Genomic DNA, 26,780 nt, shown 5'->3' on the forward strand with positions numbered 1-26,780 from the left:
CAGCAAAATTAAAATAATAAAAGGCTTGCAATATTTCAGTTGATTTGTAATGAATCCAGAATGTATGACATTTTTGTTTTTTTTAAATTGCATTACAGAAAATAAAGGACTTTATCACAATATTCTAATTTTCGGAGACAGTCCTGTATGTGTGAATGGGTAAAAGAGGAAGGTGCTAAGTTTATTTCGGAGCTGATCATATTGATTGGCTCTGTCCGGGTATCCATCTATTTAATGAACCTTCATGTTTTTCATGACCAAACGTCCCACATGTTCAGGTGCTGCTTGCTCTCACAGGTGTTCCTGTACTCGCTCTTCTTTCTAATCTTCACTTTAAGCATCAGTCCAATATTCAAGATGCAAATCCCTTCCAAAACTTCTTAAAGAAAACCTGTTTTGTAATCTAAAATGTAGAATTATTCTGTCAAATTTAAAAGACGTCAACTATTACAAATGTAATTAATTGTTTTCAATGTTACGTAAACACATTAACCAACACATGTTGGTTTTTCTGTCAGTTTGACATACAGCACAATGGAGGCCCTAAATAGAGATCAATTGCAGCTTGCAACATCTCATTTCACCAACGCTCAGCCTTTAGAAGAGTGCAACCTAATCCACAATTCTGAGTTGATGAACCTTGAGATTGGAAACTTAAGGGATTTTGGTTCCAGAACAGCTGAAACAATTTTCAGTCAAGTTTAATTATCTTCACCCTAAACTGTTTGTTATTGGGGGTTACTTTGCTTTTTATCAGCAAGACCAAAATATTTATAACTCTCATCTATGTAGTTGAACGTTGAACACTGATCAATGTCTCATTACTGTAAAGCTTTAAAAAAAAAAGTGTCATTTTAAACACTGATCATTCAAGTCTGCAGTTGTATCAAGAGGGGAACTGCAAGTTACAGTATACTGTTATCAAAACAATAACACATATTACATTCAACAAGAGAAAACGGAAAGTACGAAGCAACTTAAAAGGAACCCTGGCTATTAAGACTTGTAGTCCCTAATTAGCCACAATTGTTCTCTTATACTAAAATATGTTGTTAGAAACACATAAAATAATCTAATTGCTTTAAAAATCTACAATGTTTATCACATATTTTGACCTGCGGGAGGCGCCATGTTCTACCTGCGCAATGCATTCTGGGGGCGATGACGTAGAGCGGTGGCTCTGGGAAGATAAGCCGCGTTAGTTTAACTGGGACAGGTATCTAAAACATAGATGAGCAGCATCTCCCGGCCGTGGAGGCTGACGAGGGAGCCCATAAGACGTCTCGGTTCAGGCAAACTGGATCAAAGTTCTGTGATGCACGGGAGATCTGCAAAAATTATCAATGTCATGCGCATCTTACCAGTGCATTAGGCTCCTGCGTAGACGGCGTAGCCTACGGCGTAGACGGCGTAGGCTACGCCGTAGCCTGCGCCGTAGACGGCGTAGCCGGGGCTTTAGAGCCTGCAGCACACCGCCATCCGCTCTCCGCTCTCCTCTCTCGCCGCCGCCGGGATGGAGACGCCGGTGTGCAGGAGGCACGTTTGGGTGGGCATAGCCCACCCCTGCCCCCCCTAAAACCGGCCTCGGGGCTGGATCCACCGTTTGATGACAGACCAGAGGCTGAGGGGACTGGCCCGGGACTTTGACGAAACGGGAGGCGCAGACTTCGCTTCAAATAGGCAAGAACATCTTTATTTAATTTAATGAAGCCAGATCTGGCTGGGGTTTTTATTGTAGCATCGGTTATCTGCTAGTTGAAACGTGTGGTCTGTTAGTCTATCTGAGTTTTATGGTGTTTTTATAGTTCATGCTGTATGGTGCTGTACATTTTTTTTTTTTTTTTTTTACTTTTTTGTAGGTGCGCCGTCACCTTAATGTTCAGCTGTGTTTTGATCTGTGTTTCTGGTGCGCCGTCACCTGTTTAGCTGTGTTTTCATCTGTTTCTGGGTGTCAGAACAGTGGACGGGGGCCAGCAGGAGCCACCGTCTGACGTCACTACCCAGAATGTAAACAACAACAATGGCGACCTACATGTTAAATTATATTTTCAAATTTTATAAAAACGAAGACATCAACAAGGTTTTTTATATCACATTGTTATAATTGATACCAACATTTATCTTTTAAGACCTACATGTCTTAATAGCCAGGGTTCCTTTTAAGAAAATTAAATATATTTAACATGTGATTTTCTCTAAAATACTGGTATAAAAGAGTACTAAATAAATGGTGATTTACTGAACTTGACAAATGACAGTTTGCACATTCAGTGTTTGCAGACGCTGACTGTCTTCTATCAGTAATAAGATGATTATGGACAATCCTCTTCCCAACACAGTGAAACAGCAACAGTTTTCAGGTCGAGGTTTCTGCTGGGGGAACACAGACCGCTACGATAGATCCTTTACACCGCTAGATCCTCCATTAGGGATGGGCGACTCCACCTTTGTAACTATAAATCTATCACCACATTCAGTCTTTGGAGCCCCCAAAACACTGCTCTAAAAGATACTAAATACTACACCAATTAAATGAGTCCACCTGTACTGCAAAACTGGAATAACTCAGATCCTCCATGTTTGTTACACAAACACCTATCAACAGGAATCTTCCTTCCTTCCTTCCTTCCTTCCTTCCTTCCTTCCTTCCTTCCTTCCTTCCTTCCTTCCTTCCTTCCTTCCTTCCTTCCTTCCTTCCTTCCTTCCTTCCTTCCTTCCTTCCTTCCTTCCTTCCTTCCTTCCTTCCTTCCTTCCTTCCTTCCTTCCTTCCTTCCTTCCTTCCTTCCTTCCTTCCTTCCTTCCTTCCTTCCTTCCTTCCTTCCTTCCTTCCTTCCTTCCTTCCTTCCTTCCTTCCTTCCTTCCTTCCTTCCTTCCTTCCTTCCTTCCTTCCTTCCTTCCTTCCTTCCTTCCTTCCTTCCTTCCTTCCTTCCTTCCTTCCTTCCTTCCTTCCTTCCTTCCTTCCTTCCTTCCTTCCTTCCTTCCTTCCTTCCTTCCTTCCTTCCTTCCTTCCTTCCTTCCTTCCTTCCTTCCTTCCTTCCTTCCTTCCTTCCTTCCTTCCTTCCTTCCTTCCTTCCTTCCTTCCTTCCTTCCTTCCTTCCTTCCTTCCTTCCTTTACAAGAGATCCTCCATACATCTACAGGAGATCCTCCATACATCTACAGGAGATCCTCCATACATCTACAGGAGATCCTTCATACATCTACAGGAGATCCTCCATACATCTACAGGAGATCCTCCATACATCTACAGGAGATCCTTCATACATCTACAGGAGATCCTTCATACATCTACAGGAGATCCTCCATACATCTACAGGAGATCCTTCATACATCTACAGGAGATCCTTCATACATCTACAGGAGATCCTCCATACATCTACAGGAGATCCTCCATACATCTACAGGAGATCCTCCATACATCTACAGGAGATCCTTCATACATCTACAGGAGATCCTCCATACATCTACAGGAGATCCTCCATACATCTACAGGAGATCCTCCATACATCTACAGGAGATCCTCCATACATCTACAGGAGATCCTCCATACATCTACAGGAGATCCTCCATACATCTACAGGAGATCCTCCATACATCTACAGGAGATCCTTCATACATCTACAAGAGATCCTTCATACATCTACAGGAGATCCTTCATACATCTACAGGAGATCCTTCATACATCTACAGGAGATCCTCCATACATCTACAGGAGATCCTCCATACATCTACAGGAGATCCTTCATACATCTACAGGAGATCCTCCATACATCTACAGGAGATCCTCCATACATCTACAAGAGATCCTTCATACATCTACAGGAGATCCTCCATACATCTACAGGAGATCCTTCATACATCTACAGGAGATCCTCCATACATCTACAGGACTACAGGAGATCCTCCATACATCTACAGGAGATCCTTCATACATCTACAGGAGATCCTCCATACATCTACAGGAGATCCTCCATACATCTACAGGAGATCCTCCATACATCTACAGGAGATCCTTCATACATCTACAAGAGATCCTTCATACATCTACAAGAGATCCTTCATACATCTACAGGAGATCCTCCATACATCTACAGGAGATCCTTCATACATCTACAGGAGATCCTTCATACATCTACAGGAGATCCTCCATACATCTACAGGAGATCCTCCATACATCTACAGGAGATCCTTCATACATCTACAAGAGATCCTTCATACATCTACAGGAGATCCTTCAGACCTGTCTTCCATCAGTTACTCAAAGTGTTTAAACTAAAGCGGCGTCAGTAACATTAAGCTTCATCACATCACGGATTTCATGTTGTATTTACCTCGTCTGAGGTCGTCCACTGTTGTGGTTTGCTAGATCCATCTTGCAATGAACACACAACACGATGTTCTTCATTTTTAATTTAAAATGATCACTCGCTATCGGGATCTTCGGTCTCTTTCGCTTTGCTGCATTTGCTCATTGTTGCTGTCACTCTTTTCGTTTGTCCAGGCGTTTATACAACAAAACTGTTCACACACGTTATGAAAAGCGCAACGTGTCTTCTTCCGCTTAATAGGGGACGCATACCTGTAAGCACATTGTGTCACACTAAAGAGAATTTGTGCGAAACGTGAGCTTTAAATGTATTTTTTAAATAGACGAGGCTTCAAGGCAGAAGAAATTCATCCATAAGTTTTTGTAATCGAGTCACTCAAGGTACTCGAGGAATCATTGCAACCCTGTTTTAATTTGAATTGAAATGCACTCTCCTTTAAGTAACTGATTTTGAGTGGACACAAAACCAAAAGATAAAGATGATGTCTCAACATTATTTATATGACAGTAGTTCAAATCTTTCAAGATGTGCAGCTATGTTGCTTTCATGCAAGACTATTTTAGAAAGCAGTGCTTCCATAAGTCCTCTAAATGAAGAGCAAAGCCACGACGAGAATTTGTTCTCTGATAAACATGTAAGTGCCAAACTGAACTGCAATTTAGAAGCTAACCAGCAAGACACAGGCGTTTTCACTAATCCCACTCTTCTTTATGGCATGCAAATAGCAGAAAATTGAATCAGTCTTTTTTAAACCCAACTGACTTCACCTTCAGTTGTCAAGGCAACACTGATCTCAAAGGCTTCTAGACAGTGACACTAATCAGGATTCCTCATGTTGGTAAAAATACCAGCTGAATTATACGGGTGGGAACAAAAATGTAATTTCTTATCTCTGATCTGATACCTTTAAATATGTCCCAATTTACTCTACGAAACTCTTAGTTATTTTTATTCAATCAATCAATCTATCTATAAAATAGACACGCACGCACGCACGCACGCACGCACGCACGCACGCACGCACGCACGCACGCACGCACGCACGCACGCACGCACAATTTGGTGACTTTTGGGGCACGTTTAGGGGGAAAAAAGACCCTCAGGAAAATAAAGAATAAGAATAAAGAATAATTCCTACAGATACAATAGGGCCTTCGCACTGTAAGTGCTCGGGCCCTAATTATATTCGGGTCGGGTTTGTTTAAGGCTGGTTAAAATGATTATTGCACTTTAAAAAAGATTATTTAAACACAATGTCATAACATGTAAAAATGTAAAAGCTTTATATGTCATAAATACGATGACATCATTGGTTGATTGGCATGAATATGCAGCAGGACTATGGAGCTAGAACAGTCTCATAATTCGCAAATGCACACACCGTTTCACAAATGCACAGAACAATTCACACGTGCGTAGGACAAGATACACAAATGTATTTTTGATGCAAACACAAATATAACCTGATTTACAAACGTTTTTTTTGTGTGTGAGCTGCGCTGCCTTTGCGTGTGACTTTTGAGACTCCCCTGACGTGACCCGATCCACAAATACGTTTTTTTTTAACACGGAAGGATCTGCAACCAATCAGATGTCTTCCTTTGTTTCAGCCAATCATATGAGCGCACTCCACGTGGAGTTGAACTTTATCAGTGTGGAGCGGGACCTACGGCAGGAGGTTTGTTCTCTCTCATTCATACAATTTTGATTAAAGTGTGAGAGTGTCAAAAACGTGCACATACACTGCTCATTTATGTAAATGTTATATGATCGAAAACATTTTATATCATATTATTTATAATAAGGTTATTTTCATATTATTTACTATGGTATAATAGTAAAAGTGAATAGTGTGCAAGGAAAAGACATGAACATACGCACTCACACTCACATTTATGAGAGCTCAGATATTTATAGATGTAAATGTCCACAATTAAAGTTGGTGTTGCTTATTTCATGAAAAACTTAAACGCTCATAAGATCTGACTCATTAAACATACCCTTCTTCCCACATAAAAACAATAACTGTGATTGAAGAAATACCCATTTAGGAAAAGATGATGCAAATGAAGTAACTTCGGGTAAAAGAAGTTATACAAATAAGCCTTAAATTATGCCTAATTGTGTTGCATAGCAACACATCGTGAAATATGCAGTGAAGCTAGGGAAATGATTACTGTATATTATTGTATGTTTTTGATGTGTTTGAACACAACACATATCAAATATGCAATACAGCTTCAGAAATAATTATTATAGCAACGGCCTGGGGTCGTCTCACCTGCTGCATATCCGGTCCTGTCAGCTGGGGTGCAGAGGAAGGAGTCAACAATGGCTCCCCTTCGTTGAAGGAGAGTTGATATCATCTCTAGCCCCTCTGGGCCCAGCAGTTCAAATAACTGGAGGGAGGAAGGGAGAAAAGGCCTTACAATCAGTTGCTTCACACATCAAAACATGCGTGCACATGCTACGGCTCATCAACACCCATTTATCCACCCATTTCTACTGCCAAGGCTGAACACCTGGTAATTACCATCCGCCTGGTCCAAAATATGCTTTGTCACTTAGCCTCCCAAACACAGCCACCTGGCACTTAGCGGCTGACCAAGAAACAACAACAAATCTTGCACAGAGCTGCTTCACAAAATTAAAAGCAAAGCAAAGAAGCTGCGTCGATCAAATCAGTGTGGGGGTTAAGTGGAAGTGGGCTTGTCTTTTCCCATTAGAAGATTATAAACGTGAAGGTATGTTTTATGGATCAGAGAAATGACTCTCGTTCATCTTGGAAATAACTGGAAGTTACTCGTGTCATTTGTTGATGTTTTTTTCCAGGATTCTGATTGGCTAGCATGACTTTATCTTCTCGTTACACTGCCCCCTGTAGGTTTGGCTGCTCATAGCACCGTAGAGCTATTTATGCGGGTTCCTGGAAATGATGGTATTTTTCAAAACGTAGAGGGGGAAATATACGTTTTTCTGTGGAAACGTGGCCTCAGTCTTTCCTTCTTGCGAGAGAAAGAATCAGCACAAAAGGAAACCTAACCCACTCTGAGGTATGGTTAGTAAAGATCATTGTTGTAAACATGCATCAGGCCCTCTCCGTGTTTAAATAATGTTGCAGGTGCAAATGAGTGAAAAGAAATTGGGGGCACAATATAATGGCGAGCCCCCATCTAGCCCCATCCTTTCCATCCTCTTCTCTCATACCAACTAACTTAATATCCTCTTCTGTTTCTTCTTGAACATTATAGATATCTTAAACTGTCCAGGAGTTATAATTACGAGAACTACTCTGATAAAACATGTTGGTTGACAGCAGGATGATCATGAAGGGGTTTTAACTTGACCTAACTTGGTCTATTTTTTATAGTCTTGTGAGCAGCAAAGTTTGTTCATCAAACAAGTATAAATAATCACTTATTTTTGACTAAACAAATCATTTCCAATGTTTCTTTGATAGTTGGCACATGTCTTCACATCTCAGGCTAAAAGAACAGCTAAATAAAATGGTGACGTTATTGCACAATTCATAATCCAATTAGTCAATAAATAAAAAAAAAAATACATCTATCATCCATCCATACATACATATATCCGTATGTATGTGTATATTGCAACAGATTATGGTACCTTTCACAGCAAAGATATACTGCCCCATAAATGATTGTACAGTGTAAAACCAACTTGACGTTTGTAAGGAAAAGGCTCTGCACTCCGCCGGTCCCTTCCTCAGCTCAGTCACTACCACAAAATGTCAGCAATCCAGGGTTACCGACGAGAAATAATAAGGAACAAGTTCTCTCTATTGTCAGCTTTAATGGCAGTGAGAGCAGAGCCTTTAAACTTCAATGTTGACTCATGAGTCACACAGAGGCAGATACGGAGAAAGCCTTCAGCCTCCCACTCTTGCCCACGCACACGGACAACTCAACATCTAAAGATGTCAGGGGGGGACTTTGCTTCCAAATGTCAAGTACGTGAGGAACATCGCAGCCAACTGTAACCAGCTAAAGTTGTACAATCCGGCTGATGTGGTGCATTGAGAGAGAGAGAGAGAGAGAGAGAGAGAGAGAGAGAGAGAGAGAGAGAGAGAGAGAGAGAGAGAGAGAGAGAGAGAGAGAGAGAGAGAGAGAGAGAGAGAGAGAGAGAGAGAGAGAGAGAGAGAGAGAGAGAGAGAGAGAGAGAGAGAGAGAGAGAGAGAGACAGACAGACAGACAGACAGACAGACAGACAGACAGACAGACAGACAGACAGACAGACAGACAGAGGCCTATGCTGCAGGGGGCACCGACATGATCCGCTGGGCGGTGCCTCTCACCCTTCTTCTCTTCTCCTTTTCCCTGCCTCTCTTCTCCATTACCATTTTTATTTATTATAAGTATCTCATAGCTATCGTTTTTGTCCATCGCTCCTGTAGTTTCTTGTGCCGGCCCCCCTTTTTTTCTTTTGTGCATGTTTGCAGGCCGGAGCTTCGGGAGCTGCGTGCCCCCCGCCCCCAGTCATCCCGTTGCTGCTTCCACCTGCCTGCGGTCGGGGGTTTATGTTCTGGGTCTCTGGAAAGCGTCTAGAGACTACCTCTGTTGTATTAGACGCTATATAAATAAAATTGAATTGAATTAAATTGAAGAGAGAGAGGGGGGGAGAGAGAGAGCGAGAGAGGGAGGTACGTTTTAGATTGCATTTTCCATTGTCACATACCTCATTCTGCAGCTCGTCATCACTCCTGTGTGACGTCAGCATCTCAAACAGAGAGGTGCACAGCTCCTCTGGGTTGGATGAAATCATGTTGCCTCCATCTAAATATTTCTCCACCTCACTCTGAAGGATGGATTCATCTCCAGAGCTCAGAGATCTTCCTGAACTGAGCACATCTTCACCGGCTCGCTTCTTCCCACTCTGCTGGTTGTTGATGAAGTTGATAAAGTCTAATTTCCCACTCTCGTCAGGATCACCAGAGCCAGGCAGGTCCTCCAGTGGCTCTAGTGTGTAGCAGTCAAAGGAGAAGGCAATGTTCCGTCCAAAAGTGGAACCTCTTTCAGGCTTGTGACGAGAACTCTGGGTCTGGATAAAGTCTTGAAGTTTGGACTCGGCGACTGGAGCCACCAGCCGAGCCACGCAGGCACAGGAGGTTTCAGCTGCTGACGACGGGAAAAGGCCAAACATGTGTTTAATGGCTCTGGTCTCCTCTGTGCCCACATGGTCTTTGTTGTGGAAGGTGTCAAAGAGAAAGACGGCAGCACTTTCAATGGCCTCCTGACCATGTTCAGCACCAACTGTAAAAAGCAAAAGCTACATTTAACACGTCATGTCATGATTAAAATGAATGAATAAAGGTTATTCAGTCATGACAGCACAACACAACACAACACCAAAAAACATTGTGCACAGCATTAACATTTCCACCAAACCAATAATCATGTGTTGAACAATAACTGAAAAGGCTGAAGCAAACTGCTTATAAAAGCCTATCCTTTATTATCAACTTTCTTTTTGTGGCTACCGACCTCCAGAAAACCAAATAGAGAATAGAAAAGCAAAGAAACAACAGAAAAGCAAAGAAACAACAAAAGGCAAAGAAACAACAGAAAAGCAAAGAAACATTAACAGATAGTCAATCGCACTTATAAGCTTCAAAAATAGCTTTACAAACCATTTTCTTAAAAACCAAAAGAGAATGACATGTTTTTAAGTTTTTAAGTTTATGTTGGCATCATTCCAGAATGTAACTCCAGTAATGGAGACACGTCTCCTTTTCATAGCTTTTTGTAGAGTAAAATTGCAGACACCTCTAAGATTATAATGAGTCTCCTGAATTGAAAAGAACCTCTGTATTGAATCAGGGAGCATTTTTGATTTTGCTCTGAACATAATTTGTACGATTTTATAATAAAACAAATCATAAAATTTCATAACATGAGAATTTAGAAAAAGTGTCTCTGTGTGAGCATATAGTAATCAGCCTTATTGATGATACGTATGGCTCGTTTTTGAAGTTTTATTATTGAATTTAAGGTGGTTTTAAATGTGGATCCCCACAATTGCTGTTTGCATTGCATATTTCAGTTGGTTAAGGAGATAACCATCTTACTGTTACTGAGTGTGGAAATCACGGCGGGTAAACAGATGTTTTTGGGTAGGATTTTAAGAAAATCCAGTGCTTTATGCGTTAGAGCCAGAGAGAAGAGTGAATGATCTTATGTTTTTCAAGAGGAAGTTCCCTGCAACGGGAAGAAAGGTGATTGCCACAATGAAACGCTGACTAAGCTTTAAAGTTCTAAGTTATTAAAATCAAATATGGATCATTACTATTTGAAGACTTCTCCTGCATTAACATGAGGTTGCTATGAGGACATTTTACCGCCTGTAGTGACAGCTTTCTCCCAGTTCAGTCTCTACACCTGCCTTTAGGCCTGTGTTGAAAAAAATACATTTTCCGATTCTAAATCGATTCTCATATTAATTCCTAAAAATCGATTTGTATGAAGATCGTTTCTTTTTCTTTTTCATCATTACAACTTTTGGTATTTTTTTTGTTTATGCCCAAACACCAGAATAACTGGTGCCATGTTTTTGCCTTTAAATATGTTTAAAAGGTATGAAAACATTAAAGTTTTCAGTTATAATTGCATGAATTGTCTATATTGTGTTACTTTATATACTGTCTATACTTTGTATACATTTGCATAAAATGCTAAAAACCAAATTCTCAAAAATCAAAAACCGAAGTAGACCAAAAATGGAAAAAGTTCAAACGGAATGTGGGAAAAATTAAAACCGATTTCATCCGTCTCTGTTTCCTCCCTGGATCTGTTTGATAATTCTGCCCAACGATGTTTCTGTTTCAGTTCTATCAGCATTCTGGGAGCTGATTGGTCCTTACAGCATCATTAGCTGCCAATACTTGCTGTTGAATCTCAATATAATACTAGTATGAATATGTTGCAGAACTAGTGTCATATCATTCATGCAAAAGCTCAAAAAACTATTTTAATAACATTAACCCAAATCAATATTGAAATCAAATCCTGATAATGGATTCTGAATCTTAAGAATCAGAATTGAATGGATTGTTGACATTTGAACGGATCCCCAGCCCTCCCTGCCTTGTCACGAGCTGCTAGAAACACACAGGAGTTCAGGGAGTGTGTCAGAGAACAAGACAGGATGATGCTGTGCTTCTTCTGAGCTGGACATATTGTTATATAATCCCAGTACACTGGCTCCGTCCGGACTTCCATCAGACTGTTATCCCTTCCCGTTGAAGCCTGGGATTCAGTTCAACTCAATTCAAATTTAAAAATACTTTATGAATCCCCAAAGGGAAATTATTTGTTGGAGATTCAGATTCAGATTACTTTTATTTGCCATTTGTGTTAAACACATAGGAATTTGTCACGGTGGTAACAGTGTGCGCATTCAGAAGTTAGAAGTCAGAAGTCAGTAGTCATAATTTAACTTTTCTTCATCCCAGACCACAGATCGCACACATCGCTGTTTCCTGTACAGTTTATTCCTCCCTTTAAGCACCACTTTAGGTGGTTTTCTGCACACTCCTCTATAACCCTGTCGCTCGCTGCGTCTCCCTCAGGTCACTCATGATGTGTGATGTGTCATTGGAAAGCCCTTCTACAGTATGTTGTCCGTCATACACTATGTGGATTACTACAGTCTGTGGCATGTAAACAGGGATAAAGCCTCCACAGCAACTGTTACAGCTGTTACAACATGAGCTAACCATTTCAGATTCCTGCCCCTCAATTAAATATTATTCCAAACCATTTGCTTTTAACCAGAGCTGTACTTCAACTTTGAAAAAGGAAAAACAGAGCAACTGCCCAATTACGGAAAAAAAATTGTCAGCAATAGCAAGAAAGAGTGAAGAAGGCTGGACAGCAAAGGGAATATGAAAACAGACAAAAAAGTATTCCAGCCAATTAAAAAGGTCCAAAGCACCAGACTCTTTGTTGCAAAAAGCCAAGCAGACAGGCTGCACTCATCCTCTCAAGTGTGCTATACAGCAAAAATGTATTTGGATCCACTTAACCAAAAAGGTTAAGTGCAGGTTAAACACACGAAGCAATGAAGAAAATGAATGCAGCAATTAAAAATAGTCAAAACTGGGGAGTAAAAGGCTAACTATCAGAGGTCACCTGGTAAGCTGCTAAAAAGCCAGACCCACTAAAGTTAAACTGCTTATTATTTAATGCCACGTCTGTGGGTCAAAGCATGAAGGTACAGAGGGGGTCAGTGCAAAAGACTTGCTTGATGACAACAACTAGGCATGATCAAGACTGCTTTATAAGAGACAGTCTCTCAATCCCCTGTAGAAAGTGTTTTTTGGAAAAAGGTTATATCATATCATCCTTTACAATTCAATTCAATTCAATTTTATTTAGCGTCTAATACAACAAAAGTTGTCTCCAGACGCTTTCCAGAGACCCAGAACATGAACATAAACCCCCGAGCAATTATTACATAAACAAAGCCTTACGCCAAACAGTGGCAAGAAAAACTCCCCTTTAGGAGGGAAGAAACCTGGACCAGGACCTGGATCATAAGGGGGTAGAAACCTGGACCAGGACCTGGATCATAAGGGGGTAGAAACCTGGACCAGGACCTGGATCATAAGGGGGTAGAAACCTGGACCAGGACCTGGATCATAAGGGGGTAGAAACCTGGACCAGGACCTGGATCATAAGGGGGTAGAAACCTGGACCAGGACCTGGATCATAAGGGGGTAGAAACCTGGACCAGGACCTGGATCATAAGGGGGAAGAAACCTGGACCAGGACCTGGATCATAAGGGGGGACCCTCCTGCCGAGGGTCAGACTGGGGGGTCGGGGACGTCAGCAGCACACAGCAGGCAGGTGGAAGCAGCAGCGGGATGACCGGGGGTGAGGACTGCAAGCAGGTGGAAGCAGCAACGGGATGACCAGAGGGGGGGGCGCAGGCAGGTGGAAGGCAGCAGCGGGATGACCGGGGGTGGGGACAGCAGGCAGGTGAAAGCAGCAACGGGATGACCGGGGGTGGGGACAGCAGGCAGGTGAAAGCAGCAACGGGATGACCGGGGGTGGGGACCGCAGGCAGGTGGAAGCAGCAGCGGGATGACCGGGGGTGGGGACTGCAGGCAGGTGGAGAGGGAGAGGAGTCTTGACAGACAAATCTCTCCCCCGCCTGACCAGCCGTTACCCTGCCTCTCTCACTCCTTTACAGACAAGTTTTATTTACCAAACTTGTGGTTACAAACATTAGGACAACATAAATGCTATATTGTCCACACGCTTGGAGTGCCTTCTTGCCCTACCATCTACAATACGCTCTATGATGTTCGTTTTAGTTTGCTGGTTTTTTGGTCATCTTATGTCCATACAGTCTAAAGATAGGCTGAGATGTATTGGACTCCACAATATCCTGTCGTAGCCATGTCTTGCTAAAACTCATAACAAGCATTCCTGATATATCCATCAGCACTTCAAACTTGTCCAATATTTGAAAAATAAATGTGTAATGTTTTCTGTTGACAACCACCTTTCTCATATTGAGAAAGAAAGTACAGTTTTTTATAATATACTTTTATTTCTTTAGTAATTCCAATGTCAACAATCACTACGTTTATATGCAGTCAAAATTCGGGTTATTGCTAATATTCCGGTTACTGAAACATTGGGAATATTCCGTTTACATGGTAATTAATCATTTGGGATATCTGGATCAAACCAGCGACGCGCGGAGAACATGATGACGCAATTCCTGTCATTTCCGCTTCTTCTTCCTGTATCCAGACCGTACAGGTGCACCAGAAATAGGACAAACAGGCTCAACACCTGTGTCTTCCCAAAAGCCATCACCTTCCTAAACATGCATCTGACCACCATCACACGGAAATCTTTTGGGCATTAAATATTTATTTTTCTTATCTTGCATTTTATGTTCATTTTATTTTATTTTTTTACTTATCTTGCACTGTATATAAGGACCAGCACCAGCGAAGAAGCACCTGGAATTTTGTTCTTATGAAAAATGAACAATGACAATAAAAAGTCTTGAATCTTGACTGCCAGGTTACTACCCGCCATCCCTGATGACATCACAACCAGGAACTGAGTTTCTAACCACATGTTGAAATCTGTCATTCCAGCAACACAACTTGACTGCAGTGTTTGTAGATTTTCATTCAGACGATGATTTGGGGAAACACTTTACAATTGATCGTACTATGTTGGTGATTAATGTTGGTACCGCCTTCCATGTCGAGAACATATGGCTGCAAATCCAATGGCTAAAAATTTTAAATTATAAAGTCGATCACCAAACTGTGACCCAAGGTGTACTGCTTCCCCATGCACTTTATGTTCCACCATTATGGTAATAAACTGTGACAATAACAAAAGAACATCCCTCAGGTTCAGATGAGACGGGCCGTACCTCCCAATAACGCCCTTCCAGGTCAGTATAAAGGCTGAGGGTATTCAGCAGAGGTGTCAAGTAACAAAGTACAAATACTTCGTTACCTTACTTAAGTAGAAATTTTGGTTATGTATACTTCACTGGAGTAATTATTTTTCAGACGACTTTTTACTTTTACTCCTTACATTTTCACGCAATTATCTGTACTTTTTACTCCTTACATTTTAAAAACAGCCTTGTTACTCTATTTCATTTGGGCCTTTAAAAAAAACTATCCAGTTAAATTGCTCCATCCGGATAGAGTGAATTTGGTTGTGGTTGTTTCAGATGTTCTTGTCCAGTTTTGTTCTTACATCCGTTCCCTCAGATTCCTGCAACTAAACTTGGATGTACATTCCAATAAAGGTTAGGATAAATGATAACATGCAGGGCTGTACGCTTACTTTTTTTGAATGGTAGCACTGGTGCTAGCAAGTTAAAAATTTTAGTAACACAAATAAAAATTTACTAGCACACCCGGGTGGACAGTTAGTAGGGGTGTAACGATACACTAATCTCACGATACGGTACGATACACGATACTGAGGTCACGATACGATACGATATTATAGCAGTATTTTTTTAACAACCTTGAATGAGGAACATATGACTGGAAAAAATTGTCTTTTATTTGAAAGACACAAAATGCAAAACAATGCTGTACGTTTGCCCTATTGTTACAGTTTGTAATGCTTTATAACTGTTTAAGTTTTAAAGAGAAAGCCAGGCCAACCATTTTCCACTAACTGAACTAAAAGTAAATGTCAGGTTTGCATTATGCATCTTCAGTTTCATACAAGTACAAATATTTTGCCACAAACTGAATAGTTTCTCTCATGTATGATTTGGCTTTTTTCTTTTCCAGAAATTTAACAACTAAAATTAAATAAATAAATAAATACATACAATTTGACATCATAAAAAAGATTGATTCATGGTCACCTTATACGTGTAAGAGGAGATTTATTTTTGTTAAGGTTATTTTGGTAATTCAGGGTTCATTATTTTATAAATATATTATTTATATTCTGATGTAAATCAGGGACTATAATGACACTAGTCAGTTTATCTGTAGTTGTTAATATGTTTTAGATTGGGCGGAGTGATACAGCACTAGGTGCTGTGTTGATGTTCTAAAATCCTACGCTGTTGAGCGGACAGTAAAGTACTCTCAAACTCAGCAGAAGTTGTCCTCTGTTTATCTTACTCACGACCCGAAAAAGGTTTAATTTAATAAGGTAAGGCTTCACTCTACACCAGACTTAAAAGTTCAGAGCTCAAAACCCCGCTAGAGTCCCGTGATCGGGACCGCAAAAAGGTACTACTTTCTTCTGAGCGGAGTAAGATTTTGGTCCGCGTGTCGAGGCGCAGTCGCCACGCGCGGTCGGATCATGGATGTATTAATATATTTATAGTATTAATAGCCTTTCCACACGGCGCCCCGGCCGCATGGTCGCGAAAATACGGTATTTATATATGAAATGTCAGAATAGGTAATTTTTTTGACGACACCCCGGTTGAGAAAGGCTGATGTAGGTCAAGAGACATTCATATTGATTTTCACACTTTTTTTAACATGACCCCAGCGCAACTCACTCGCACAAATGCGAGTGGATACATATTTCTCTTCGCACCGGATGATTTTTATTCGCAAATGCGATGAAAACTGTCGCACTGTACAGCCCTGACATGCCTCTGAAGTTTGACTTTTTGCACCGTTACAATACTTATAGGCAACTAGTCATCACATCTGCTGCTCTCTGAAACACATGTTAATGCTCAATAGTACACATATATGCTTCTTTAATATATTTGCATTATACTAAGATGCATTCATGTTCAATGGCTTTTGTCCTTAATGGCTTTTTCCCCCTTACATTACTTTTACTTTTATACTTTAAGTAGTTTTGAAACCAGTACTTTTATACTTTTACTTGAGTAAAAAACTCGAGTTGATACTTCAACTTCTACAGGAGTATTTTTAAACTCTAGTATCTATACTTCTATCTGAGTAATGAATGTGAATACTGAAGACACCTTTGGTATTCAGTTCTCAGCCTCCATATCTCAGCACAAGAAACATTCATTTAAGACAAAGTAAGATATTGTGATTTTATATGTTTTTTGTTATATATGTGGTGCCTGGAGTCTCTAGTTTGTCCAAGACAAATTTCTCTCAAGAGACAATAAAGATCCTTATCCTTATCCTTATAAGATAAGATAAGTTTTTCTTTATAACACGACCAAGAAGAACCTTTAAGCAGCTGGCTGCATAAAAACTGACTATGCTCTCTGTTGTGGTCCTACCATGGTCAGCTATCATTTCATGTTGAATGTTATATTTTGTTAACAATTGTTGTTTACATTTTAAGAAACATACGTAGCTCTCTCATCACCTCCACCACGGAAAAAATATTGTTCAAAATTGTTATTATTGTTAAAATGATTCAAAGGTTATGTACGTAGGAGAAAACAAGAGAGACATTTACTGTTTTTATGTTCAGTGTCAGCTAAAAAGCAAAAAACGCTATTCTGTAACACTTAATATCTTCTTTCTTTCTTTTTTTAAAATCAGTGTCACACTAAAGAATAAAAATAGGCTGAAAATCATAGCAGGGGATTTGAGGGTGAGGAGTTAATTACCAATCTGCTTGGCTGCCAGAAGGAGGCTCTTCAGTTCTTGACTGGCAGCTTGCTGTTCAGCTTTGTCCCGATCCTCAGTGCAGAAATGGACAATCTTCTGCCAAGTCAGGCCCTCCTTGGCAAACAGCTCCTGTCTTTTCAGGCGCTTGGCCTACCATGAGTGACAAGAGAGAATAATTACATTTCAAAATGCAGAACAGTCCTACACTACTACTACTGCAACAAACATTACTACAGCTTAAATGATTGCAACTGTCCCTAACTGCTTACACACACATGGTTGGCAGATAAGGAGGTATGGACTGGCCAGCTGATTTTCAGCTGGCCAGTCATAAGATAAGACTTAAGCCTGAATTATGGTTCTGCGTCAAACCAACGCAGAGCACACGCTGTCACCGTGACGCCGTCTTGAACCTTCGGACTTCTCAGTCACTCCATTTCTCTGCGGTGCAGTACCCCCCGCGACCGCTAATTCGCGATATTTTCCTGAATGGTTTATCCAACTTTTTCCGGTCACAGTGAATCAAAGAGATAAGGACAACTATTGTGCAAAAAACCAAAACAAAAAATATCACACATAGATGAAGAAAAGAGCGCTGAAAGTTCACGACTGCTTCAAACCGGAAATGCGTTGCTTCCAAGCGAACCAATCACAGCCCTCTCGGTCTACACGTGGTCTGCGTTACCTCGACGTGTAGTTACAATTTTCGGGAGGTGACGTCAGTGACGGCGTCAGTGACGGCGTCAGTGACGGCGTGTGGTCAGTGACGGCGTGTGGTCTGCTTCGACGCGTAGCACACGCCGTTTTGACGCAGAGCCATAACTCAAGTTTTATTCATCCCACTTGTAGGAAAATGTTGCCCTTTACAGAAGCAACAAAGACGTGTTGGGCCACAGTCCTACATGAAGTATGAACAGTGGAGGCCTTAAAGTTATTCTATGCAACTTCCTAGAGCTAGCAAGATTTGAAAGTGGCGCTTCCTCTAAGCCCCGCCCCCCCCCCGCCCTCACCCACGAGCGCTCCGTCCAAAGCCACGCCCCCACAAACACGAACGCGCATACGATTATTAAACATTTTGGACAGCACATTTACAGCAAAACTACCCCATGTCTCATTCACCTGTAAGCGAGGCCGGTTTTAGGGGGGGCAGGGGGGGGCTGTGCCCACCCAAACGTGCCCACCGGCGTCTCCATCCCGGAGAGCGCCGGTGCGGCTGGCGGAGCGCTGCGGTGAGCTGCGGTGCGCTGCGGTGAGCTGCGGTGCGCTGCAGGCTCTAAAGCCACGGCTACGCCGTACCCTACGGCGTCTACGCCGTAGCCTACGGCGTAGCTGCGGCAACAGAGACGGCACGGCACGGCAGCGCTCCGCCAGCCGCACCTGCGCTCTCCGCTCTCGCCGTGAGACGCCTACATCCCCACGGACCCCATACAGCTTCCGAGCTGGAGCTGCTGCGGCTTTTCACGGCTGCGGCTGTTCACGTGTCCCCGCTCGCTGCTGCTGCTGCTTCTGAGAGCAGCAGCCTCTGCAGCAGCAGCAGCAGCAGCAGCAGCAGCAGCAGCGGACTAACGGCTCCCGCTAGAATACCTTTAAGCAAACTTTACTCAAAATTGTAAATACCTCCCTACAGTCTGGAATCTTCCCCTCAGGTCTCAAACATGCTATTATAACACCATTGATAAAAAAGAGTAACCTTGATCCATTCGCTGTTGAGAACTACAGGCCCATTTCAAACCATCCATTCCTGGGGAAAATTCTGGAGAAGGTTGTCTACTAGCAATTACACAGGTATCTGTCATATAATAGCCTGTTTGATGCCTACCAGTCTGGTTTTAGAAAAAACTGTATATGTGTATATATATATATATACATACACACACTGTATATATATATATATATATATATATATATATATATATATACACAAACACACACACAGTGGGGAGAACAAGTATTTGATACACTGCCGATTTTGCAAGTTTTCCCACTTGAAAAGCATGTAGAAGTCTGTAAATCACATTGTATGATTTTTAAGTAATTAATTTGCATTTTATTGCATGACATAAGTATTTGATACATCAGAAAAACAGAACTTAATATTTGGTACAGAAACCTTTGTTTGCAATTACAGAGATCAGACGTTTCCTGTAGTTCTTGACCAGGTTTGCACACACTGCAGCAGGGATTTTGGCCCACTCCTCCATACAGATCTTCTCCAGATCCTTCAGGTTTCGGGGCTGTCGCTGGGCAATACGGACTTTCAGCTCCCTCCAAAGATTTTCTATTGGGTTCAGGTCTGGAGACTGGCCAGGCCACTCCAGGACCTTGAAATGCTTCTTACGGAGCCACTCCTTAGTTGCCCTGGCTGTGTGTTTCGGGTCGTTGTCATGCTGGAAGACCCAGCCACGACCCATCTTCAATGCTCTTACTGAGGGAAGGAGGTTGTTGGCCAAGATCTCGCGATACATGGCCCCATCCATCCTCCCCTCAATACGGTGCAGTCGTCCTGTCCCCTTTGCAGAAACGCATCCCCAAAGAATGATGTTTCCACCTCCATGCTTCACGGTTGGGATGGTGTTCTTGGGGTTGTACTCATCCTTCTTCTTCCTCCAAACAGGGCAAATGGAGTTTAGACCAAAAAGCTCTATTTTAGTCTCATCAGACCACATGACCTTCTCCCATTCCTCCTCTGGATCATCCAGATGGTCATTGGCAAACTTCAGACGGGCCTTGACATGCACTGGCTTGAGCAGGGGGAGCTTGCGTGCGCTGCAGGATTTTAATCCATGACGGCGTAGTGTGTTACTAATGGTTTTCTTTGAGACTGTGGTCCCAGCTCTCTTCAGGTCATTGACCAGGTCCTGCCGTGTAGTTCTGGGCTGATCCCTCACCTTCCTCATGATCATTGATGCCCCACCAGGTGAGATTTTGCATGGAGCCCCAGACCGAGGGAGATTGACCGTCATCTTGAACTTCTTCCATTTTCTAATAATTGCGCCAACAGTTGTTGCCTTCTCACCAAGCTGCTTGCCTATTGTCCTGTAGCCCATCCCAGCCTTGTGCAGGTCTACAATTTTATCCCTGATGTCCTTACACAGCTCTCTGGTCTTGGTCATTGTGGAGAGGTTGGAGTTTGTTTGATTGAGTGTGTGGACAGGTGTCTTTTATACAGGTAACGAGTTCAAACAGGTGCAGTTAATACAGGTAATGAGTGGAGAACAGGAGGGCTTCTTAAAGAAGAACTAACAGGTCTGTGAGAGCCGGAAGTCTTACTGGTTGACAGGTGATCAAATACTTATGTCATGCAATAAAATGCAAATTAATTACTTAAAAATCATACAACGTGATTTTCTGGATGTTTTTTTTTTAGATTCCATCACTCACAGTTGAAGAGTACCTATGATAAAAATTACAGACTTCTACATGCTTTTCAAGTGGGAAAACCTGCAAAATCGGCAGTGTATCAAACACTTGTTCTCCCCACTGTACATATATATGCCTTAGGTTCTTACCAGCATTAATATGCAATGTGCAGACAAAGTAATAAAAAAAATAATAAATAAATATATACAGTATATATATATATATTAGGGCTGGGCGATTTTGGACAAAAATAAAATCCCGATTTTTCTCTCTGAAAACCCGATTTTCGATTTCGATTTTTTTGGTAAAACTACAAAAGACTATGGAATAAATTGTTTAAAATATTTTATCTTTATTTTTAAAGAAAAATAGCAAACAAATTTCCCTATTGGGAATGAAGTGCAATTTGAAAGATACTGTAAATCCTCCTTGAGTTTAGTAAAGTGACAACATTTACAATTTTCTTGACCAAAGATGACTAGACGAGCTCTGTCTGTAATGCAGCCAGCTGCAAAAAAGGAAAATCGATTTTCCGATTTTCCTTTTTTAACATCGATTTTAATTAATAAATCCGATTTAGATTTAAAATCGATTAATCGCACAGCCCTAATATATATATACACACACACACACACACACACACACACACACACACACACACACACACACACACACACACACACACACACACACACACACACACACACACACACACACACACACACACACACACACACACACACACACACACACACACACACACACACACACACACACACACACACACACACACACACACACGTTGAAGCTTGACGTTGAAATTATACAAAAAGTGGTCAGCGACCAGCAAGTGGCATGCGTTGATTCAACATTGGTTAACTGGCCATTTAATGGTTGATCACCATCAATCGTCAACCTTAACCAAACCAAAAACAAAAACAAATCTACCCATCAGGCTATATATTTTTTGTATATATATATATATATATATATATATATATATATATATATATATAAAACCAGTTTAATGTTGGGTATTAATGCAAAACACTATGAAAACTTCCTTGTTGGCTTGATGTCAAAATATGCATTAATGTATATAATATAAAAACAATAAGTCTGTCCTGAGACAGCTTTGTTGAATTGAATTTTTACATGATAGCACACAGTTGCTTGCCAGCTATGCTGAAGTCATTACTGCTGAAGAACGGAGAAAGAATTTCAATGTTGTCTTTGAGGTGAGCTGATTCGTTGTTGAGGGGAAGAAATTGTAATCAGGTTGCCTGCCAGAGGATTCATAAATGCTGCACACTGAAATATTTTGTGTTCATGTTTATGGTAAACTGAGCTGTGAGCAAGCGATTCTCTTTTTTTTCTTTTGAGGACAACAAAGGGAAGAAAAACTACGTGGGCAAAGCCATTCATAAGAAAAACAGAGATCATCCCAGAAAAGAAGCTGAATATTCTGGCAGTTCTCAAGTTCTCACAAAAAATAAATTCTGAGGATTGAAACCGAAACACCACATGTGACCTGAGATCAAATTTCTTGAGCAGCTGGTTTGAAACACATTAAGAAGTCTCCCAAGAAACCTGGACCCCTTCAATTTGCACATAGAGCAAATGGATCCACACAGGATGCCCCCTCCATCACACTACACCTCATATTGTCACAGCTGGAGTGGAAGAAAACCTACGCCATCAACTTCAGCTTGGCTTTCAAAACAATCATACCACAGCAGCTGGTAGTGGTAAAGCTGCGGCGTGGGCGTGGACCGTGACCTGCAATGGGGTACAAATGGGGTACAAAGTGGCAGCAGACAGTCAAAGTGGGCAGTCACACTGTGAGTATGAGGGGTGTCCCCTGAGCCCAGTGCTGTTTAGCCTGCGTACACATCACACATCATCAAGTTCCCCAATGACACATCTCTAGTTTGCGTCATCACTGACATAGTAAGTCCACTTATGCAATGATGGTGATGCAGGTTTGGCTGGGGTGTAGATCCCAAAACCTTGCCATGAGTGGCCAGAAAGTTGCATACGCACATTTTTTGTGCGCCGCACGTTTTGTACACGAGGCCCCTGGAATGGTTGCTGTTTGTGTCTCTGCCTGTTCCGGTTTTTGTTCGTTTGTTTTCTCTCTTGCAGATTCCAAAGGCTTGTGTGCCTGTTGTGTGTTTTCCGTTTTTTGTGTTTCTCTCATTTCAGATTTGCAGCAGATGCCACAACCCCCACCCATCCTGCTCATATATATGTAAAAAAAAAAAAAAAAAAAGCTTCATACAATGATGAGAAAACTGGCTTATAGGCTTCTGGCCTGTTGTTGCTGGTACCTCTGAGTATCTATACATTTAAAAAAATAAACACATTTTAAATAAAAAAAGGAAATGACAATTGTAATAATTTGTCAAACTAAGGATGTTTTTGTCCATCTTCCATTCCAGGGAAATATTGTGACATGTCAATTGGAAATTACAGAGCAACAGGAAATTGTGTGTTGTACAGTGCCAACAGCAGTTTGCAATTATTTGTTGTGGAGCCTTACCTTCAGATCGTAGAGCTGATCATAAAGGTCCTCCTTCTTGCTGACGTTGGAGAAGGAACGAAGTGCACCTGTGAGGCGTGGAGGAGACATTCCTCTGTGTCGATCTGCTGCTCACACTGAGTGTCCTTGCTCTTCTTCAGCTTCTGTGACTGACAAAAAAAACAAAAAAACTTCCACGCTAGTATGGTTTGGGCATACATACCTATATCATGATATATTTATACAATTTATTTGGGTATTAACAGAGTATTACTAAATTGAACTAAACTGAATTCTTGAATTCTTAATCTTAAAATGTACAACACACCTTCAGATATTTATATCCTGGAAATTTTAATCTTTTTATGTCAACAAGACTTACACTACGACATTATGGCCTACAGCAGGGATAACCCCGGTCCTGGAGGCACACTGTCCTACATGTGTAGATGTTTCCCTGCTTCAGCACAACTGAGTCAAACTAAAGGTCGTCATCCCCTTTCATCCAGGTCTGAAAAAGTTTGTGAATGACTGTTAAGGGACGAATATTTTGCTGTTTGACCCTGTGTTCGCGTCCGCTCACGCTCACAACCAACTGCAACCTCGCTCGCATACCACGCGAGATGAGCGCGTCGTATCGGAGATAACCAGTTGGGGGCAGGCAGCAGAGCAACAGTTGGAAAAGTAATCAAATATTTAGTGGCAGTAGTAGTAGCGTTAGTAGCAGTAGCAGATTAGAACAACGAACAAGTAAACATGACGACATTAGATGAAGAGGACATTATTACATTGCTTTGGTTGCGATCTCGGCAAAGGAAACGCCGCTAGCGCCATCGGAGATGGTATTTTAGACCGTTGAACCAAAGCCGGTGGGAGACTGGACAGTTCGCCACCCTTGTCTTGCCTTGCCTTGTCTCCATATCTGCACTCAGGACTGTGCCAATTTGCCGCCAACTGTTTTGGCAGGCATGTTTGTCACTCTGCAGTAGCAATGTCACGTCGTAGATGTGCAGATAACAGCGCACCTGCTCAGTCAGCTTCTCCTCAAAACACTCCTCCATTTTCCAAACTCTGCGCCAAGTCGCTTGTGGTCAACTGGTGCTCTGACCTGGACCAGCGCCACTCGAGGGCAAAGCAAGAACTGCAAGTCGCATACGCGTTCAGTGTCTTTTGGAGAATGTACAGGTCGACGCGTAAAATCAATGCAGGATACGCATGTCGACCATGATGCGTACGCGTTCTGAACAGCAAGTATATTTGCCCCTTAAATAACTAACACATGCAGGGTAGCGGCCCTCAAGGACCAGGGTTCCCAACCCCTGGTCCATGGCATCAGCATCCTTAAACCTCTTTCTGAATGGCTCCAAAGAACAGAGAATTGTTTGGTTTTTTTTTTTTTTTTTTTTACAGACTACTTATAGGTGACTGCATAGGCTATAATTATAATTCTGTCCTTAATCTCTGTGAAACGACAAAGACGCTCTTCTGTGAGGCTAGTGCTAGATTGCCCGCGTACTCCGTTCCTAAAAAGCCAATCACAGGAAACCTCCACTCCGATATCTGTTGAGCAGATTCAGTCAAGAAAAGGTCTCTGAAGCTTTCCAAACTGATTGGTCCCACATGCTGTGGCTTCAACTCCCAGGTGATGACACTGGTAAGTTTAGGCAGGTTTCCAACCATGGATATAAGATGTTTGCTTTTTTAAAAGAACAATAACAGAGAAACCAGTTAAGGCTGGTTAGACGAGAGGAAGGTGGCAATGACCAGTTTTGCTCTACAAGCTGATCAGCTTCCTAAGGTAAACCTTCCTCTGCAAGTTCAGGTCAGTAAAAAAGATGTCTGCTTAATCATACAGTGAGCAAAGTCTGATATACACTAAGCATTCCATCAAAGACTCACACAGTCGACTTGGTTTATGCTCTCTGATGTAATCACACAAACAGGCTGAAATTGCACGTACTGCACAGACTACTGACAAGATATAGCAGCGTAGCATCAAGCATATCCACGTTTAGGCTGAAAAAATTAACAAAAGTAAAAAAAAAACATATCCCCATATGTACTTTAATGGGGTTTATTTTCCTTACGACTTAATCTGCGAGAGTAATCTCAGTCCTCAGCAACAGCAGTCCAAGCAGCTGTTCTAAAACTTCATTGATTCCCGATAAAAATCTTTCAGATAGTCTGCCCATGAAAACCTGTGAACAAGATTAGCCGAGAGCCCAGAATCCACTGCTTCCACTGCAGCATGCAAGTACCAGCAACAGAACGATGACAGAATCTGTTCCTGTTTTCTTTGGTAGTCTGTTGTTGGTATCCAGCTGTGTTGCTGTGTTGTGTGACTTTCAGTCCACGTGGACCAATAAGCACCATTTTTAGCAAGAACTAATGCATCAATTAGCTTTTATTCAATAATTGTTGCTTCGGCTTCACCAACATTAGAAGAGCTAGCTGATGCAGGGCTGGTCGCAGGAGATGGTGCCAAATCCATGCTGGATAGAGGGTAGAGTACCACCTCCCCAGCAACAGGAGGTGTGGCTGGGACTACAGAGCAAGACCAACTACAGAGGATGTGATGTGACACCAGGAGACCTGAGTGAGTCGCTAGCAAAGGAGCTCAACAGTTTTGCTCGCTTTGAAACACGGCAGCCCCCCTCCTCTGTCCCAACCCTGCCCCCAGCCCCGTCAGGATCCTCCACCCCCGCCACTCACTGTAGAGGAGCAACATGTGAGGCATGTGCTCCTGGCAGTGAACCCCAGGAAGCCCACTGGCCCAGACGGGGTACCGGGCAAGCTGCTCTGAGCATGTGCCCACCAGTAGTCACAAGTCTTCTGCAGGATTCTCAACCTCTCCCTGATTCAAGCAGTCATCCGTCGTCATGCCACGATAATCCCGGTACCAAAAATGTCACCCACAACCAGCCTAAATGATTACCGCCCTGTTGCCCTCACACCCGTAATCATGAAGTGTTTCGAGAGGCTGATTCTCAGGCACATCAGTCTCCCCCTCACACTTGGCCCCTTCAGTTCGCTTACCAAGTGAACAGATCCACAGATGACGCTAGATATCCACCGATCGATTCGCAACCCATCGCAATCGGTCGATAGTGCCCGTATCGGTCTAGATCAGAGTTTTCAAAATTGTTCAAAAGGAGGCGTCCGATGATGTTTACAACAACAAACCGCAACCACAGCTTGCATTCCCACATCATAGACCCAGGTCTCTTAAGGGGGCTTGGCAGTCTCTAAAAAGATTAAGGACTTGCTGTGGAACAAGTCCTCAATCAATCTTTAAAAAACTAATCCTTAATCTGTTGTTCCAGCGCCGCCATGGTAGCCATGGTTACCCGAACTGCCGCGTACCATGGATGTAGAACATTTCCGGGTCACGTAAACCCGACGAATTAAATATTAAAATCAAATTCAGTCCTGTGGCCCGTTTTTCTATTTCGTATTTTTGATCTGTGCCTAAAATTGAAAA

General features: G+C 42.0%; 1 protein-coding gene across 3 annotated transcripts in view; it reads right to left on the bottom strand.

The window, feature by feature from the left end:
* Positions 1-26,780, bottom strand: part of ascc3 (activating signal cointegrator 1 complex subunit 3) — a 277,397-nt gene that overhangs the window by 240,310 nt on the left and 10,307 nt on the right. For all 3 annotated transcript variants that reach the window (XM_061715394.1, XM_061715404.1, XM_061715413.1), the window contains exons 2-5: positions 23,321-23,469; positions 17,418-17,568; positions 9,026-9,600; positions 6,609-6,726 (exon numbers count right to left, since the gene is read on the bottom strand). In XM_061715394.1, the coding sequence (XP_061571378.1) occupies positions 6,609-6,726; positions 9,026-9,600; positions 17,418-17,568; positions 23,321-23,410 (934 nt within the window). In that variant the 5' untranslated portion in view covers positions 23,411-23,469. The remainder of the gene's footprint in view (positions 1-6,608; positions 6,727-9,025; positions 9,601-17,417; positions 17,569-23,320; positions 23,470-26,780) is intronic.

Source organism: Cololabis saira, chromosome 3 (assembly GCF_033807715.1).
Source record: "Cololabis saira isolate AMF1-May2022 chromosome 3, fColSai1.1, whole genome shotgun sequence".
Taxonomy (NCBI): domain Eukaryota; kingdom Metazoa; phylum Chordata; class Actinopteri; order Beloniformes; family Belonidae; genus Cololabis; species Cololabis saira.